The sequence below is a fragment of the Phoenix dactylifera genome, chromosome 1 (assembly GCF_051530095.1).
Source record: "Phoenix dactylifera cultivar Ajwa chromosome 1, Ajwa_hap1_PhDact_Kaust_v1.1, whole genome shotgun sequence".
Classification (NCBI taxonomy): domain Eukaryota; kingdom Viridiplantae; phylum Streptophyta; class Magnoliopsida; order Arecales; family Arecaceae; genus Phoenix; species Phoenix dactylifera.
Genome location: NC_143190.1, coordinates 65,669,543 through 65,687,242, shown reverse-complemented (window position 1 = coordinate 65,687,242; position 17,700 = coordinate 65,669,543). Strand labels below are relative to the sequence as shown.

Below are 17,700 nucleotides of genomic sequence, written 5' to 3'. Positions count from 1 at the left end.
GTCTCGTAGCGATTGGATCGTGCTCCACTGCCTCCGGATAATCGTAGTCCGGTGGAAGAAACTAGTGTTGCGGTCCCCTTCACGTATCCACTGAACTCGAGATTTCTGTCGTCAGAAGATCTCGTGCTGCCGTAGTAGTAAGTGGTGGGTCGCTAGAAGCCCCCGAAGGTCACCCATGTCATCCACCGAGAGTGCACCTTCTAGGTCTTCTTTCTGCTGCAACTCAGAGATCGCAGACTCTACCCCCTCTACTCTCCAGAAGATATCGCCCACAACCTCACGGTTCCACCGCCGGAGATGTCTCTTGGCCAATTCTAGTTTGCGCGACACCCGATGCATAGCATCTCAACGCACCGGAATGCGCCATGCCTCACGGACAATGTCCCAGGACTGGGGGTATGATAGCCAAACCTTCTCAAAGCGGAAGGGGCTATGATGACTAGGTGTCGAAGATGTGGAGATCAGCTGGGGGCAGTGGTCAGAGGCGATCTGAGGTAAGTGACTAACCCTGCAGGTAGAAAAACGGAGGATCCAGTTCGGAGATGCAAAGGCCCTATCTAGACGCTCCCAAACCCTAGCATTGCCGAGCTGATTATTGCACCAAGTAAACTGAGGTCCAGAGAACCCTAAGTCCACCAAGCCACTACGCGACACAAAATCGCGAAACTCCCTCCTGTCCGCACTATCCATAGAGGCTGCCCCGCCCCTCTTGTCACCCAAACTCAATATGCAATTAAAGTCACCAACTACAACTGTCGGGAGATTCTGGGCGGTAAGGCTGGTGATCTCCTGCCAGATGACTCTCCTGATCCTATAATCCGTGCTCGCATACACCCCACACAAAATCCATGGAGCAGCATCCGGTACCGAGACAATCATAACTACCTGTTGGGGGCAGTTGTGGAAGACATCAAAGGTCGCCACCCCTCGCCTCCACAGTAGCAGGATACCTCCCGACAGCCCTCGAGAATCGACTGCGTATGACTCCCAGTCCCTCCCCAAGCACCGTCTCGAGCGTACAAGCCCCTCACCAGATAGCCGGGTCTCACTAATGAAGCAGATCTCCGGACAATGGACTTGCACTAACCGTTTGAAGGAAGACATGAAGGACGGCTTGGCCGCCCCCCTACAGTTCCAGGCTAGGACCCTCATGGATCACAGTCCACATAGTCGGCCTCTGACCCATCCTCCCCCTGGAGCGCGAGGTCAACCTCAAATGCGCTACCTGGGCCCTCCCGCTGCTCAACAGATACGACCTGCATGACTGCCGCCCTGATGCGCTGCACAGCAGTCGTGTGGTCCGTGCCCCCTCCTGTCATTAGCGGTACGGCTTGACACCCCTCCGGAAGCGGCACGAGGTGGTCCCTGGCACCACTCCCACTGGAAGCAGCCTCCCCCAGCTCATCCCCAGCCGGAGGCCGAGGGCCAAGCTCGACCATGCTCCTCTCCAAGTGCGAGACAGGGTGATCCCCGACCTCGCACCCTCTTGAGGCAGTCTCCTCCAGCATATCTGAGGTCGGTGGCGGAGGGCCGAACCGAAAGACCCCATCTAGGCTACTCCCAAGGCCCTCATGAATGTCCCACAGTCGCGGCTCGCTCGGCCCGCCCATGGGGCTTTCCTGGCCAGTAGCCATAGAGGTCCCCAACCCTGACTCCTGCTCCTGGCAGGGTGGGCTGTACTGGAAGGGCCCTGCGGGTGCCTCACGGGGTCCAACCAGGGTCTGCTCTCCCTGGGCCAGCAGATCCGGCTCCGTCTGAACCCCCTGGCCCAAGGATGGCTGAGCCAGTGGGCCCCCCACACCCTGGGATTGTGTGCCCCCCAAATCCAGGGCCTGTGGGCCCGGAGCTACCTGTGGGCCAGCCCTAGGCACGGCCTGGACCATCGCGTCCACGGCCCGCGCGCCTGTGGCAAGGGCAGCCCGCGGGCCCTGTTCCCCTTGCAGACGCGCGCCCTGGTCGCGTGGCGCGGCCGCGGCACGGGGCGCGCCCTGGGCCTCAGTAGCCGGCCCACGAGTCCGGCGCCCGGCTCGCTGGGCCGGCATCCGGGCAGGCCTCGCTGCCTGCTGGGCCGCCGACCCTAGGCCCCCGAGCGGGCCAAGGCCCGCTTGTGGCCGGGGCCTCTTTTGATTTTGGGCCCGGGCCGTAGTCGTCCCACTGGGCCCTGAGTCGGCCCGTCGAAGGACTGGGTCGACCCGCTTGCTTGGCCTCGGGTCCCCCAACCCGGCCGGGTCGACACCTGGCTCACCGGCCAGGTCGACTCGAAGGGGCCCGAATGAAGGTTCCGGGTATAGCTTGTCACCCCCACCGGCCAGCGGCGACCGCTGGCGCGCCACCTTTGTTGGCTTTTGCCAACCGTCGGTGTTCGCCGGCGAGTTCGGGTTGGGCGATTGAGGTGGCTACTGGGCCGATGCCTGCCCCGATCCCGGGTCGGACTTGGTCTTCTCCCCCGACCGCGGCGGGCGATTCTCCCGCTGGAGTCTCCGCCGCGTCGCCACCATCCAAGGGCCGTAGACCGGCCCTTGGTTCTCCTCCCCAGCAACCGGAGGCGGCTGATCCGAGCCGCCCCCCGGATCAACCACTCCCAAGTGCGGCCCCCCTTTAGCTCGGTCTGTCGCCGGAGAACGGCAAGCCGCCTCCCCATGTCCCATTCGTCCAAACCGGGGGCAGATCGCCGGGGCATTTTCGAAGACGAAGGGCTGCCATCGCACCTTCGTCTTCCCTTGGATCAAAATCCCAGGTAACAGGGGTTTGGTGGCGTCGACCGCCACCTTCACTCGGGCGAAACCCATTGCCGCCTGCTGCTCGGTGATCTCATCCACCGCAATCGGTCGGCCCGCCCGAGCTGCAATATGGAGAATGGTCGATGTCGACCAGTACTCCGGCGGTAGGCGGGGCAGGCGGAGCCAAATCAGAGCCGTTTTCACGGCGTCTTCCTCGGGCTCGAAGTTCGGTACCCAGGGGGACATGGCGAGGAACTGCCCCGCCACCACGCACGGGCCCTTACCGAGGGCCCGGTCCCGGTCCTCCATCGACCGGAATCTCAAGGCGAGGTAGTCGTCCGTGAGTGGGACGGCCACCACCTCCTGGAGTTTCGCTCGGGCGGCCACGTCCTTGGCCACCCATTCCGCCGGAACGCGGCGGCCGAAGGTACATACCACCGCCGCCCGCCCTTCCCATGCTAGCCGAGCCGTCGCGATCGGTTCTTCTGGGAGAACCAGAACATCCGAGAAGCGGCGGCTCAGCCGCTCCACCTCAGCAGCCGTAGGCCACTGAGTCACCCATGGCCCCGGCTTCGACCAGGCGCCGGAGTTTGCCCCTCGCCCGTTCCCGTAGGTCGTACCTTTTCCTCTCGCCGGTTCCTCTGCTGGCTGCGTCCCTTTTCCTCTCACCGGTCCCTCCGCTGGCTGCTTCCCCTTCCGATCCATGGAGATAAAGTGCCCACCTGCAAGGAAGAGACCTTTAGTTGGGAGCGGGATGCACTTCACTGAGACACCAAGCTGCCCGCAGATTCTGTCGTCGATGACACCGGTCGTGCATCGCCGATGCAAACCGGTCGCTTGGAGTCACAGTCCAGCGCACTTGTCACCACCACGGCAGCCGTGAAGCTCCTGCGTGGCTGCCGGAGACTAGCCGTTAGGCTACAGATCAACCAGAGAAAGTAGCCGTTGGCTCCTCTCTCTAGAACCAGAGTTTCTCACACTTCGTTCACCCTGCAGCACGGATCAACAACACAAAAAAAAGAGAAACTCCTTCACAAAATCTCTACCGTCAATCCCATTGATCGTAGGGTGGAACAATACTTACTAATCGACATGGCACCGATGAAAGGACGGGGGGAAGGCTACATCCAACCGTCCATTTGGGGTACGTGGTCCTCCATCAATCTGCACCGTCCAAGAATAGAGAAAGGGCAAAGGACGCAGTGCTTACCTGTGGGATCGCAACTAGCCGTACTTAGGTAATTCCTGACGGAGTCCGTTAAAGTGGGTGCTGGGAAAAAAAAAGCAAATTTTTTTTTTTAAAAAAAATAATGCCGTTACGTAACGTCGCTAAACCTCGTAACGGTTAACGACGATCGCTTAGCGCGGCGAAGGAGATAAAACGGGGCGGCATAACGGGGAGCACGTTACTGTAATAAACGTGACCGTTGATCGCTTGATCAAGGGATGGTAACGTTTCGAAGAAGGATGGAGGTAATCCTGTTTCAGTGAACGGAACGGAAGAACAAAGGGCCGAACCGGGGAGCCGGGGAGGCCCGGGCCGAGAGGGGGTATAAAAGCCTTTTGAGGAAGGTTGAGAAGAGAGCATTTCGTCCGATCGAAGCTCTCAGTTTTCCTCGCCCTCCTCCCTCCCTTCCTCCTTGTCTTGGAGACAAGAAGGCAATTTGAAAAGAAGAAAAAGGGAAGAGCACTGAAATCCAAATAGATTCTCCTCGATCTTTCTTGTTCCCTTTCTTTTTTGGTTTCTGAGAATTCCACTGTTAATTCTTGTGAGAAATAGAATTGATCGAAGGAGCGGCGAAGAATTTGAGCTCCAAAGGTTTGCATTCTGGCACTGTCTTGGATTTCTGTGGATTTATTGGATTAACTTTTCTAATTGGATTAAGAGCCAATCTGGAGAGATTCGAGGATCCAATCTTTATCCAGATAAAAGATATTAAGAGTCAAAATTGGAAATTGAAGCTTTGTTTCCCCTGGTTGAAGGTACTTCTTATGTTCTAATCCAAGCTTCTTTTAATTCCCTGGTTACTTGAGATTCTTGCCATATTTTCCCCTGTTTTTCTGATTTAACTGATAAAAAGATTCAATTTCTCGGTTGTTTGCACAGATGTGTTTCCTCTTAATAATCCGTCCGGATTCCTTTCAGTTCGACTGCATTTTAACATGAGCGCCGTCGATCCCTGCTTTAATTTTCTTAAGGTTGATGAAATAGAGTTCTAAACAGGCATACTCTGAGCAGCATTCAGAGGTTTGGACTCCGATAACTCTCTGTTTTTATTCCGTCTCCCTTTATCCTTAGCATGAACTAGATAAGACCTTTCCTTTGATTTCCAGAAGATAAGATCGGGACAAGCTCCGATCGCAGCAACCAGTTCAAAATCCCATGTATTTCAAAAAAATCTTACATGCTAATCGGTTTCCAGATCGTCATCCTCCGATCTCTCTGTTCCTATTGCTGCTAATCTATTTCCTTTGATTCGTTTCAGAAGCCACAGAAATCGCATTCGTTCGAAGCCCGTTCAATCAATTACAAGCCAAGGTGGTAACTTTTTCCCCGGGATGATCTAATTTGTCCGGCAGAAAATTTTTCCTTGCTTTCTGATACATTTCTTTTTCGATTTCTAAGCTCGAACGTCCTCTCTAGTCTCTACTCTGCATTTCTCCCGTCTTTTCTAAGTTTTCTTAAACGAAGGCTGTTTCTTGTCAGCTTATTTGAGGATGCATTGCATCAAATCTGTTACCAAAGGACCTAATTTGTTGCAGACTGATAGTACCCTGCGACCTGTTTACTTATCCCGTTATTCCTCTTCTTCTCATCGCCTTATGAATGCATAAATTTGAGAGATGCCATACCTAAAGGAAATGGAAAAAAAAAAATCTCCCGCTTCTCATCTCATCTTCTTTCTCTTCTGCTGCTTCTTTCCTCGCTTTCCTCTTCTTGTTTCTATCCGTTTTGATCAAATTACCGGGTACTTCATCCTCGTTATCTTCCTTCTCTTTTACGTCCTGCGTTATGGATGATTAACCATGATTTAAGTGAATTACCGTGGTTACGAGCTGTGCTGGTCTCGTGTCAGGCCTTGGCATTGAAGGGAAAATAGATGGAAATGGAGCCGAGGAAGCCCTATCACACCCGTGGCTCGAGAGGGCTTAATAATAATGCAGGCACCGGGTCGCCGGCCTTATCCGAACCGGATTTGCTGCTACACTGGGGGAACCGGAAGCGGCTGAGGTGCGTCAAGGTCCAGCGGAAGGACGACGCGGCCGCCGACAACAAAGCCGCCACCACGGTTCGGGTCGACCGTCGGGTCGTTCGGGCCGACAAGGACTCCGGCTCGGCTCCTCTTCCCCGCCGCACCTCCCCGACCCAGCATCGCGCCTTAAGGTATTTCCCTCCTCGCTTTCTTCTTCTCCCAGTGTCATTTTTGTGTTTTTTTTTTAATTATTTAAGGAGGGGAAGGGGGCGTAATTACCACGATAAGAGGGGCGTGGGTAATTACGTATATTAGTTTCCTTCCCCGTTTCTGGTTAGCTGGGCGCACCGATCACGTGCTTCTGTGTCAGGACACGTGAGGTGTGCGGTATGGCGTGGTGTCCCTTATCGCAGTCACAGCTTACCGGCTATTACCCTGCCGTCTTTTTTTTCAGATCCGGTACGCTGGAGATAGGATGCTGTTTTTGTTTTGTTTTGTTTTGTTTTAAAAAGTAGATAAATCATAGGTGGTGAGTATAAATACATCCAATAAAATTAGAAAATAAAATATCTCAAAATATCTAGGATAACTTTCCATCTTCAGTTTATAAGATACTACCGGAGCAGTCATTCAATCTGTAGCTTTTCAAAAGATACGTTTGGTTTGGAAGTCTTTGTTCCTTTTCTCGCTAGAAATTGGGATTAGATGGATAAGGCATCGTGTTGTTACCTGTTAAAACCCGATCTTGCCCTTAAAAATTTGAATTTTTACGTTTTGTTTTTCCTTGACCCTTAGCCCTGCGGCGTGACTCGTGAGGAAGGAAGACGTAGAAGTCGTCCAGATTGTCCGTTTCTTTTTAGGATTGCTATTTGCGTTAATACAGCTCAACCTGGTGGTACGGCCGTACGGGCGTTTCCTTCAAATATATCACGACTCTCGAAGTCCAGCTGTTTCGCATTCATGCGCGGAGGGGAGCGAGTAGTGGTGGCCCGGTCATGTTTCGGGGGCGGTCTCCGAGCGGCTTTACGTGGTGTAGAAGGTTCGCGCTTTGACCAGACTCGTATCTAAGGCCGGGCGCTGGTTTTGGGCACAGATAATATTAAATTTTAAATAAATTTGATCTAAATATTAATTGAAAATAAATATAGTTTAGATCTGCGGTCATGATCAACTCTATAGCAATCTTTAATAGCTATCGCGATCTATAAACCTCGCACCACCTACGTGGCCTGCAGCACCAAGTCCTGATCCCCTTGTATGATAGGATTAGGATCGGCCATTGTGGCTCGTCACCCCGTTTTGTAGCGGAAGCGGCGCCCGTGGCCCATTTCTGCCAACCGTACGTTAGAAAATACTTACATTATTTGGACGGCCAAGATGAGAGCTGGGATACGTGTAATGTGCGTAGCGTGTCTTCCTGGAGTGGCCCCACTTTTCCCACCGACAAACCGTTTGTTGGCCTGATAGCCGTCCGGGCAAGGAATGCTTCGACATTGTTAAAGATGCTCCGCATTTTTGTAATTACGCATTGGCGCACAGAGAAATCTCTACTAGGGACGTACATATCTGGAATTCTGGATTCTTCGCTTCATCTTCAAATTTTAAAATTAGCAAAAGGCGGTGCCGGGCCACATCATCCAACTGCTTCCATAGTTCCATATAAAGCAGCGCCAGTGTCCACGTGTCGAAACAGCAGCTCACCATCACGGTTTTCCCCAGCCTGCGCTTTAACTCGGGTACAGTGAAGGCGCAATTCCAATCGGTCCAATCAACCGTTTGATGCATTAGACTCCCGAGCCACGTGGAGGGATGTATGGGGTACGGCCCATAAACATTTCGATCGGACGGGCCAGAACGAGGTCGTACTTTCGGATGTATTTAATACGGTCCGTATTTATTTTTTTTCACCATTACACTCTCTCGTGCCGGGTAAATCGAACAAGACCAGGGACCCAACATGGAATCTCCTGTGTCCCCTCCGACTCCGAGGCGAACGAGGCAGCAACTTAGGTACACGGATACATCTCCTGTAATCCTGAATCGAATTCACTGAATTGAATTATCCAATGAATGCTTCGCCCTTTGAAAGATCGTCTCTCCCCTACTTTTTCTCCATGCCCGTTGACATGCATCGTGACTCGTTTTCTAAGTCCTTCGTTTGCTTTGGATTTTTTTTTTGTCAGGAATTCGGAAGCAGCGACGGCTGCGGCGGAGATGAGAGGGCGGCAGCAGAGCAACGGCGGTCTCCGGGGGGTGGCGTCGCCGAAGCGGGCGGCGAAGGGTGGGAACGGCGCCGCGTCGGCGTCGTCGGAGGAGAAGAAGAATGGGGGAACGGGCTCGTCGTCGGGGAGCGAGGGCACGGTGTGGCCCACGTTCGCGATCGCGCTGACCAATAAGGAGAAGGAGGATGACTTCTTGGTCTTCAAGGGATCCAAGCTCCCCCAAAGGCCCAAGAAGAGGGCCAAGCTCATTCAAAGGACCATTAACGTAAGCCAGATCCATCCCCTCCTCTCTGTTTTTTTTCTTCGTTCTCTTTTTTCCCTCTCTCTCTCTCTCTTTCTTTTTTTCCTTTATATTTTTTCTCCATTTCACCTAGATCAAAATATTGGCATAAAATTGAGAGAAAATTAAGGATTTTTTTTAGGATGTAAGGAATCTTTAGGCGTTGATTAACAACATGGAGCGAAAAGCTGGTGGTTTGGTGCCGTTGGTTTCGACTTTTTCTAAAAAGCGGGGAAAGTGGGGGCGGTTTTAGTGCCTGGATGGAATTCGTCCCCGTTTGGTTCCGGGAATCGGAATTGTTAGGTGGGGCCCGCCTTTTTATTTATCACGATGGATGGACCACCGTGCATCTCCTTTCCTTTCGGTCTGGTCTGTCTTCCAGTGGTCGTCGTTTAGATTAGGTGGGCTAAAAGTGGGTGCGCATTTGATGGTGGGTAGATTTATAATTTGGTCCTCGTTTCGTTTCGTGACAGGTGTCTCCTGTGTTGGCCTGGAAGGCAGCATCTTATCTTCATTTTTTTTTATTGAAAGAAATGCCCCTGGGCTTGATTAGAATTGCAAAAGCGTCCTTCTGTTTGCTTGCTGCTCGAGTAATAGCGTCACCGCTGGAAGTCTGTGGAAGAGTGGGAATTGTATGTTCGATGATGGTGACAGTTAATTCCATATTTGCCCATGGGTCATTCGTTGGAAACTGAAATAGTTAACGGCAAGGGTAGCAAGTGCATCTCACTCTTGTGATATAGTAGGAATTGATATATGTAGTGCGGAATTTGCTGCTACTTTCTGTGTCTAACGTTAAAGACCAAGCTTTATTTGTTCTTCCTCGTATGGATACATCATCTCATTGTTCTTGTTTTGTGGCTTTGATTCAAACTGTGTTTTAGTCATTCATTTTTGCATAGTATGAACATGGCCATTCATTTTTGTCCTTGCATATGTACTGACTTCAGAATTGAACGATTTATTAGAGTTGTTCTTAGTTAGAGTTCATAAGTAAAAGTAACTGCATCCACCGGGGTGCGTTTAAGCAAGCCATATGAAATCTTTTACCATGGTTGTGAGGACATGTGCCGGCGTGTATTTAGTCCCACATCGGTTATTCGCTGGGTAGATCTTGAATACTTATACAATATCAAGAAATTCAAATAATACCTCCTGGCTAGCCATTTTGGGTGAGGTATTGAGTTGTGACAAATGATATCAGAGCGGACTCAGCTCATAACCTATGTGGACTAGGAAACACTGCAATATGGATCCATTGGGGCTGACCACGAGCCGATCGTGATGTTTGTGATTAGATTTGAATGGATTTGAATTCTTACTCTGACGAGGACGTCAGGGCTTGAACGGGGGAGTATGTGAGGATCCGTGCAGGCGTGTGTTTAGTCCTACATCGGTTATTCGCTGGATAGATCTTGGGTCCTTATACAGGATCAAGAAATCCAAATAATACCTTTAGGCTAGCTATTTTGGGTGAGGTCTTGGGTTGTTACAATGATCCTCATATATTGCATGCTTTTAGCTTATATCTGTATCCTCCAGTTTCTGTTGTGCAGCATTGGATATTGATGCAAGACTGCCCACAAATAACTATTAAAGAGACAAATTTGGCAAGACTAACGAATCTTGCTCGTGTGATCTCTTATTGGTTTTATATGTTCTCATTTTTGTAGTGGTATTGGATATGACTTGTACTTTCAAACATAATCAAAAGAACAAACTTAATTGATTATTCTACAGTTCTGTCATTGTTACTTAGGTGTGTTTTGCAATTTTAGTCCATACGTTGTTGACAACTTAAATCACTACCCTATCAAAAGAAGAAGGCGTCAACTTAGCAATTTCCTAATGGAAACCAGGTTTTAGTGACCTACACTAATGTGACTTTGTTACAATGTACCAATTATAGGGTTCAGCTTGGACTAGGTTAAACTGAACTACTTCAGTTCAATCTATACATTGTTTTGGGTCTGCCAATATGTGCTTAAGATTGGATGGATTTGATGAGAAAATGTCAACCTGATTTTTAGGTCTGATCAGATTGGGTAGTACATTTATTTCTATAGTTATTTATTTCTGAAATAAGGTTGCCCACCCAACACAACCCAAATTCAGATGCAAGTCATATGAAATTGACCAAGCATAGGCCATGTGTGAATTGAAGATTTGGAGCTATGAACATTTTATTGGCTCGAGGTCTCAAGTTCAATTTTCAGTGAGGTCGGGTATGTTTCCTAAAGTTACACGCAAGTCAGTTCACATGTTAACTCTTAGATTTTGCAATGCAAGCAACACTTTTAGTATATAATAGGTAGTTATTGTCACCTGAGTCTTTTCTCATTCTATAAAGAACTAGCCTAATTTGAGAAGGCTCCTTGGAAGGATTGATCTTTTATTTATAACCATTTCTTAGTTTGATAATAATTTTCGAATAATAGACCAACTGCCTGGGTATGAAGAATAAGGTAGGGGTTTGCCATGAAATTGGGTAGACCTACTTTAATTGTCTCATTTTAAACTCACTCAACTAGGAAGAACCCTCTAAAACTTCCATAAACATAAAAAGAGTCCAAGGAATACAGTCCCATTGATGTGATTGCGCAAAAAAGCATCTAGATAGTATTTCTTTTCTTTGTTTAGGAGAGGCATACTAATATAGTCTAGTATTAAATATAAAGTTGGGTGTTTAAAATATTAAGTTTCTTAGTTGCATGAGGCATCAAAGTCGAAGATACATTCTTCTTGAAGGATCCTTTGCGTTTTAACACAATTTATTTGGTTGATATGGGTATATACTTTGGACAAATGTAGTTCGGCCTAGCTGGTAAGGACTGGATCGTGGACAAAAGCAACTGTCAGGGGTGGAACCAAGATTTCCATTTGGGAGGGGGAAATTAAACAAAAATCTATAAAATAAATTGATAACTTCGTCGTTAAAATATAAAGATTGAAAAAATTATAAAACAGTAACTATTTCTGAAGATAGATATATACCATTCTTGGGAAAATAGTTGTGAATTTAAAACATAACATGGAGTGCACAAATTTGAATAATTTCGGCGATCTGGATATGACTAACAATAATTTAAAAATCAATAAAACGTTCATGTTTCTTCAGTGTTTGGGATGTCACATTACCATCAAACCTTTTTGACCTCGTGTAGGCTGACTGTATTGCTTGTATATTTTACAAGATAGTCACATACTAATGTAATTACCTTACCTACCTAAAAAAGAGTACAATTAAGAGTATATAAAATAAATGATTTGAGTATATCAAGTGGTCGGCTTAATAAGAGGCAGAGGATGAGTTGAAAAGTTACCTTTGGATTTGAATCTTTATTGCTTCAGAAAAAGTATTGAAAAGATAAGCAATGATTTGTGACTTATTAGATTGTGTTGTGGCCGTTTGGAATAGATAGATGCATGAGTCTTCATGTGTGAGAGAGAGTCTTTGTGAGATATTTTCTCTCTGTTTTTTTCCTGTTATCATAGAGAGAACAAAAGTAGTCCTGGTATCGGTGATGCATGCAATATTCAAGTGGAAGGAATATTCCTTGATGGTTAAAAACCTAAAGATCATAGTATTAATCTAGTTCTTTTATATATATTTTGATTTATTACGACCTTTCTTTGCTCTTATCTTAGTCACTTATTTGAGATTGAATAGAAAGGTTTTGCTTATTAATTATAGGGGAGATAGATGGCTTAGATAGTGAGAGAGGGATAGAGAATGAGAGAGATGAGAGGAGGTTCTGAGAGATTTTAGGATGAACTTTAGTAATTGGTTGGTATTTGAATTGTGTTAACAGTTTATTAGATAGGGGATGGTCTCTCTTTCTTTCTATAGATTAAGATGTAATTTATCCCAAGATTTCAAGAGGGTGAGGATTTTAATTGGGTAACACAGGGTTGGCTCCTACTAAATCCATATTCTTGGAGGTCTAAAAGTATAATTTCCCATGTGTTTAGAGGGGGCCTGCAGATTTGCAAGAAGGAAATTCATGGACCTTTTTCCACCCCACCTAAAAAAACCACCCTTGTTTCCCCCTTTGCAGCTAGCTTGAGCATTGATGCTTGATTTTGTCTTAATGATCTTGTAGTTGGCATCGGTTCTATGATGCAAGATCATTTTGGACATTTTCATTCTGTGGTGACCAAGGCAACAAAATCTCTGGATGCCTGGCCATTTAGGGAGTCGAAATTCTGCTAATGAAGAAGAGCTAAGAATTCCTGCAATGAAAATGAGTAGAAATGGCAAAGCCGGTCCATACTGCTCGGTACACACCATGCTAGTCTGGTCTTGCATGTGGCATGATGGTATGCTACTACATGCCAAGCATTGGCGCAAAATAACATGACAATTATGTTGCCAAAGCTAGTGTAGCATGTCACTGGCAAGCATCATTTAGAACCTCCGGACAATTTATGGCTTGAAGCAGGCAACTTTGGTAATGAGGAGTGATCCTTAGCCGACATTATTGGCCAATTTTTTAAATATGTATATTGGCATGTTCTATGAGAGGGAAATGTTGTTGTTGACTGGGTGAGATATGTGAAGGTATGCGATAGGAATGTACAAGCCATTTTGATGCAAACTTGAAGTTTCTAATCGAACATTATTCGACCGTTTCTACCAAAGGTTGCTTCTCAGCCAGCATGGCTCAACTACACCCTTCTATCCTGCACTGTCCCACAAAGGCAAAGGGGGAGAAAAGAAAGGAAAGACACAAGCAGTTGGATGAATGTAAGCATTTCCATGTGAAAAGTATATGCAAGATTCGTCTACAACATAGTTGGCAATCCCAACCATTTATGTTTTCTTACCACAATCTTTTGATAATTATTAGGGACCTTGAAAAATAGCATTGCTTGATTTATATCAAGAGTGTTCTTTCTGTGGGCCAATGTAACTATTCAAAACAAGAACAATGGGTAGGCCAACCAGTGAATTTTGATACTTGATATCTTAAATCTATTCAATAGCTTCATAAACTTCAGTAGTTTTAATATCTGGAAATCTTTTGATTTCATCTATTCATGTTGTGTAGAAAGGATCTAATTATTATATATTGAGTGAGAACTTTCTTGTAATATTTTTGGAATTTTATCGATGTAGATTTTATGATATTCTGTGTATAGTTGAAATTGCTTATGGATCTTTCTAAAATCCGACAAGGATGTTATTTGCATGAGTGGTTGGCAAAAAGTATATAGTGGGTTAAGGGCTTGGTGTGATATTGCTTACCATGATGTTTAAATTGTACTAACTATTTAATGACATTCCCTTTCCTATAAAAAAGAATCAACCATTTTCCCAAGATAAGTTGATCTCCTCTAACTAATTTTGTTGTCAAGAGCCTTTCTACTGTCATATCATTTTAAATGAGTTAACCATGGGATTATAGATATTTTGCTTTTCAATATGAATCCATTTTATCTCCTCATGTTCCTCTTGGAAAGCAGTCCTCGGGCTCTTGCTCCTCGGAGTAGCTGTTTAGTCACATGAGATCTAGAAGAACCTCTTGGTGCACTAATCGCCATGGACTGTCATGAAGGGAAGCCTTACTCTAATACCAAATAGTGCAACTAGCATGATATGCTTGGAGGTTAAGAATAGAAGGTGGACACATAAGAATATAACTGTGTTGCATGGACGCAAACATAAGAGTCGAACTAGGACACATCACACATGTCCAAGTGTCTGACTCGACCAAAGGGAACAAGGTGGTTAGGGGATACATATAAAAAAAACTTGTTAAGATCTTACAGTATTCATGTTTCTCATCCAAGCTTCTCAATAAACTCAAGTTTTTTTTTTTTTAAATGATGTTTTGCGATACACATTCTTGATCAATCTCTTAAAAGAACAAAATCACTTTAGCATTATTATAGTGTCTTGGAATCAAACTACCTACCAATATTTAAGAACTACAGCTAAAAAAACATGATAACCATCCAAGTGTCTAATGCATATTTGATTCAGATATGTATCTGACCCAGATTCTCATAGCTGAATGCAAGTGTCCAAATAACATACTAATAAGAAGTTTCACTTGGAATTACATGGGAAGAAAGAAATTAGCAATATGTTTTGAAAGACTAGTGAAAATCCAAGTTGGTCTTTACAAAATAAATCTTTCCGCATGTGTGTTGCATAAAGTTACAAGCTTAAAAAAGACTCAATAATTGATTTCATATTTATGCAATTTCTATGATTTTATAGTAAATTAATATATCCATGTCCTTGGAAATCTGACCAGTGATGCATTTATTTAGGACCTCTCAATTGATTAGGCTTGTGGATACTCAGAAGGATACTCCCGGCATAGCATGCACTAATTAAAATAGAGGTAAAAATGTAAAATAAAACTAGCAAGTGAGACTAATGAGATGCGAATCCCTTGAACTCTTTTATGGTGCTCCTTTTAGGTTTATATGCCTATGTACATAATTTTGATCTTTCCTGTATGTTGTGCTGCTCACCTCGTCGTAGAAATTGCAGAATCTATCTGTTTTCATCTTCTTGTTACCATCATCTGTCATTTTCTTGAAGCATTTCTTATAATGTCCCAATAAAATAATAAAACTTTAAGTGACCTCTTCAGTCTTGACCAAGTGAAATGTCAGCTACCCCACAAACAAGGTGGTTTGGGGTTTTGTCTGTATGCATGTCAGCGTTGGCGTTTCACAATAGTTAATGGGACTTTTAAACTTTCTTTTAAGGGAGGTGAATCCTTATTGCTTGTGTTATTAAAATATTTTGACAAGGGTAACACCTCTTGTCAGACTCTCTATGTCCTTATGTTATCAAAATATTTTGACTTTTTTTTTTTTTCGGCGGGGCGGGGCGGGGGGGAGGGAATATTTATTGCATTTTGTCCTAAAATGCAGGTTTATAGATTAATCGCATATAAAGAACCTTCATTTATATATTTGCAAATCAAGACTTCTCTTATCTTGAAGTTTCCATAATAGGACCTGAGTTAACATTTCATCAACCGGAATGGAATATTTATTGCATTTTGTCTCCCTCATTTTTTTCCCTTGCTCAGCCCTTTCGAGCTTCTAGATAGTGATCCACATGTGCTTCTCAACATTGTTGTTGTGGAATTTGTGCTGCTTGCCATCACCATTGCTAGAATTTAAGATGGCTGATTTCATCTTGAATTTGGAGATGACCTTGGGTAGCCTAGTTTACTTGCTTGAAGATCCAAGGGCCGAGTAAGAGGAGGAATGGAAAGAATTGAGATAAATATAATATGTTTATTGGAAAGTTATTTGAATTTCACTTGGGGGATTTTAGGGATATAAGAGGTCTTGATGTATAGATATGTAAAAGAAAACCTCTCTCTCTTAAGCATATAATACTACCACCTTTGCAACTTCCACAAGAGCATGCATCTGTCTTGATCTCTTGATGTGATAGCATGCACAAACTCTTCTCTCACATGGGCTGCAAATCATGCTTCTCTCTGTGATATATACTCAACTGCCACTCCCATTCCCAGACTGCTTAGACCATGTAAGCGAGTCTAACTTGTGAAACACAAGTAGTATAGGCGACAACACAGTAGTATGGATTGACATTGTAGGGGATTTCATGTTTAAGACCAGTTTCATAGTTTCTTTAAGTTGTGCTCATTGCAAATGCAGTCCTGATGTGTGGTTTGACAAGACATGGATGTTTGTATGGAAAAGTACCTGGAAATGCAAAGGATTTGCTCTCTGTTATTTTGAGCGCGCTGCTGCCAGTGTTCATGAGGCCTGTTTTCATTAGATTGATGTTGAAACTTGGGAAGTCTGATTATCTGCACTTTATTATTGATGTATTATTGATCAACTATAAAAGTTCTGCTGAGTTGATATCAGCAACTTGCGAGCTAAAAATGATAGCTTGGGCAGCTTCTGCTAAGGTCTTTTATTTTCGCATATATGCTTCTAAATCCAATTTTGTAACGATACTATTGAACAGTCATGACTTTAAGGTATTAAACTTTTTCCCCCTCATTTATGTTCAACAGCTGGTGAGTCCAGGTGCTTGGCTGTGTGATGTGACTCTAGAACGATATGAAGTCCGAGAGAAGAAGGTCTCGAAAAAGGTCAGTGATTTCAATTCTGACAAAATTATGAGTTGCAATGTTAAGAGTCCTGACAGAAAAGGAGAGACTGGGTAGCTATGCTTGTCGGTTTTCTTATTTTCATTTCATTTTGTTTTGCAGAGACCAAGAGGTTTAAAGGCAATGGGTAACATGCACAGTGACTCAGATTAGTAGACGACAAAGGAGAGAGAATCTGGAAGAATAAGCCAGAGATTGAGACCATATTTGAAGATAGTCATACTTACTTGTTTCAAAACATAGAGCATCTATATTGCATTTGATCGCGCGTGCGCGCAGAGAGAGAGAGAGAGAGAGAGAGAGAGAGAGAGAGAGAGAGAGAGAGGGGAGGGGAAGGGAGGGGGGCCGGCGGCTAAGTGGAGGGGCTAAGTAGGCGTTGGGAGAGTTTTAAGGGATGTTGGCTTTGTGCAGAGAGAAGCTTGTACCATTCTTGTACAGAACTCTACGGAATATTTTTAGATTTCAAGCATGTTTTTTTCCTCTTTTCAATTATCATGTGTTGGAATATTTCAAAATTTCAAGTCTGCCTTTTTTTGTCTTTTGTCTTTTGTCTAGTGTACTTTCTTTAGTCCCACATTGGAAAAAGATAAAACTCAAAAGATCTTTATGTAATATTCAATCTTTTAACTTCATAAAGCAAAGAAAGTAAGTAGCCCATGCACGTACGAGCCCAATGGAGGTCCAAGGCAAAATTGGCGAATCTGATCTGTAAACATTTAACTGAGCGCATTGTACTCGATCATAGTGCACGGGAGGTGGGTTTGAGACTATTTTCTTTTTGCCGTTTAGTTTTTTGAATTTAAATTTTATAACTATTTTGTTTTGTCTCTTGGTAAAACGTCGTGTCTTTTAAAAACGCCTCTTCCTTTCTTTTTAAACTCTATCAGATCCGAAGATTAAGATAAGAAAATCTTATCTTCATTCTCTCTCTGTTTTTCTGTGTTCTCGAAAGTCTCTCTATTTTCTGTGTTTCCGAGAGGATACTTTCTTTTCTGCTCTGTCTTCTGAGCGGTTCTGGGCTGTTCGATAGAGTCACTGCATCTGCGAGTGTACGCTTGGAGTGATCTAATTGTTATATCTTGGAGGATAGGCCGCTATTACTTGCTACACTGAGATTCATTCTTCGAGGGGCGTGATCTATTCTTAAGGACAGTGAAATCACGC

General features: G+C 45.0%; 1 protein-coding gene across 8 annotated transcripts; it reads left to right on the top strand.

Annotated features, from left to right (window-relative positions):
- The first annotated feature begins 4,136 nt into the window (after positions 1-4,136).
- Positions 4,137-17,051, top strand: LOC103697778 (uncharacterized). Of its 8 annotated transcripts, XM_039125311.2 has the most exons (7): positions 4,211-4,703; positions 4,828-4,968; positions 5,207-5,259; positions 5,798-6,105; positions 8,098-8,401; positions 16,441-16,518; positions 16,639-17,051. In XM_039125311.2, the coding sequence occupies exons 4-7, from the start codon at positions 5,822-5,824 to the stop codon at positions 16,687-16,689; spliced, it is 717 nt and encodes a 238-aa protein (XP_038981239.2). In that variant the 5' UTR covers positions 4,211-4,703; positions 4,828-4,968; positions 5,207-5,259; positions 5,798-5,821; the 3' UTR covers positions 16,690-17,051. The 8 variants fall into 8 exon arrangements, with proteins under 8 accessions (XP_088565986.1, XP_088565997.1, XP_088566002.1 ...); XM_088709871.2 differs by lacking the exons at positions 16,441-16,518; positions 16,639-17,051 and adding an exon at positions 8,890-13,116 and having other exon boundaries at positions 4,138-4,703; XM_039125309.2 differs by lacking the exon at positions 5,207-5,259.
- The last annotated feature ends 649 nt before the right edge of the window (positions 17,052-17,700 follow it).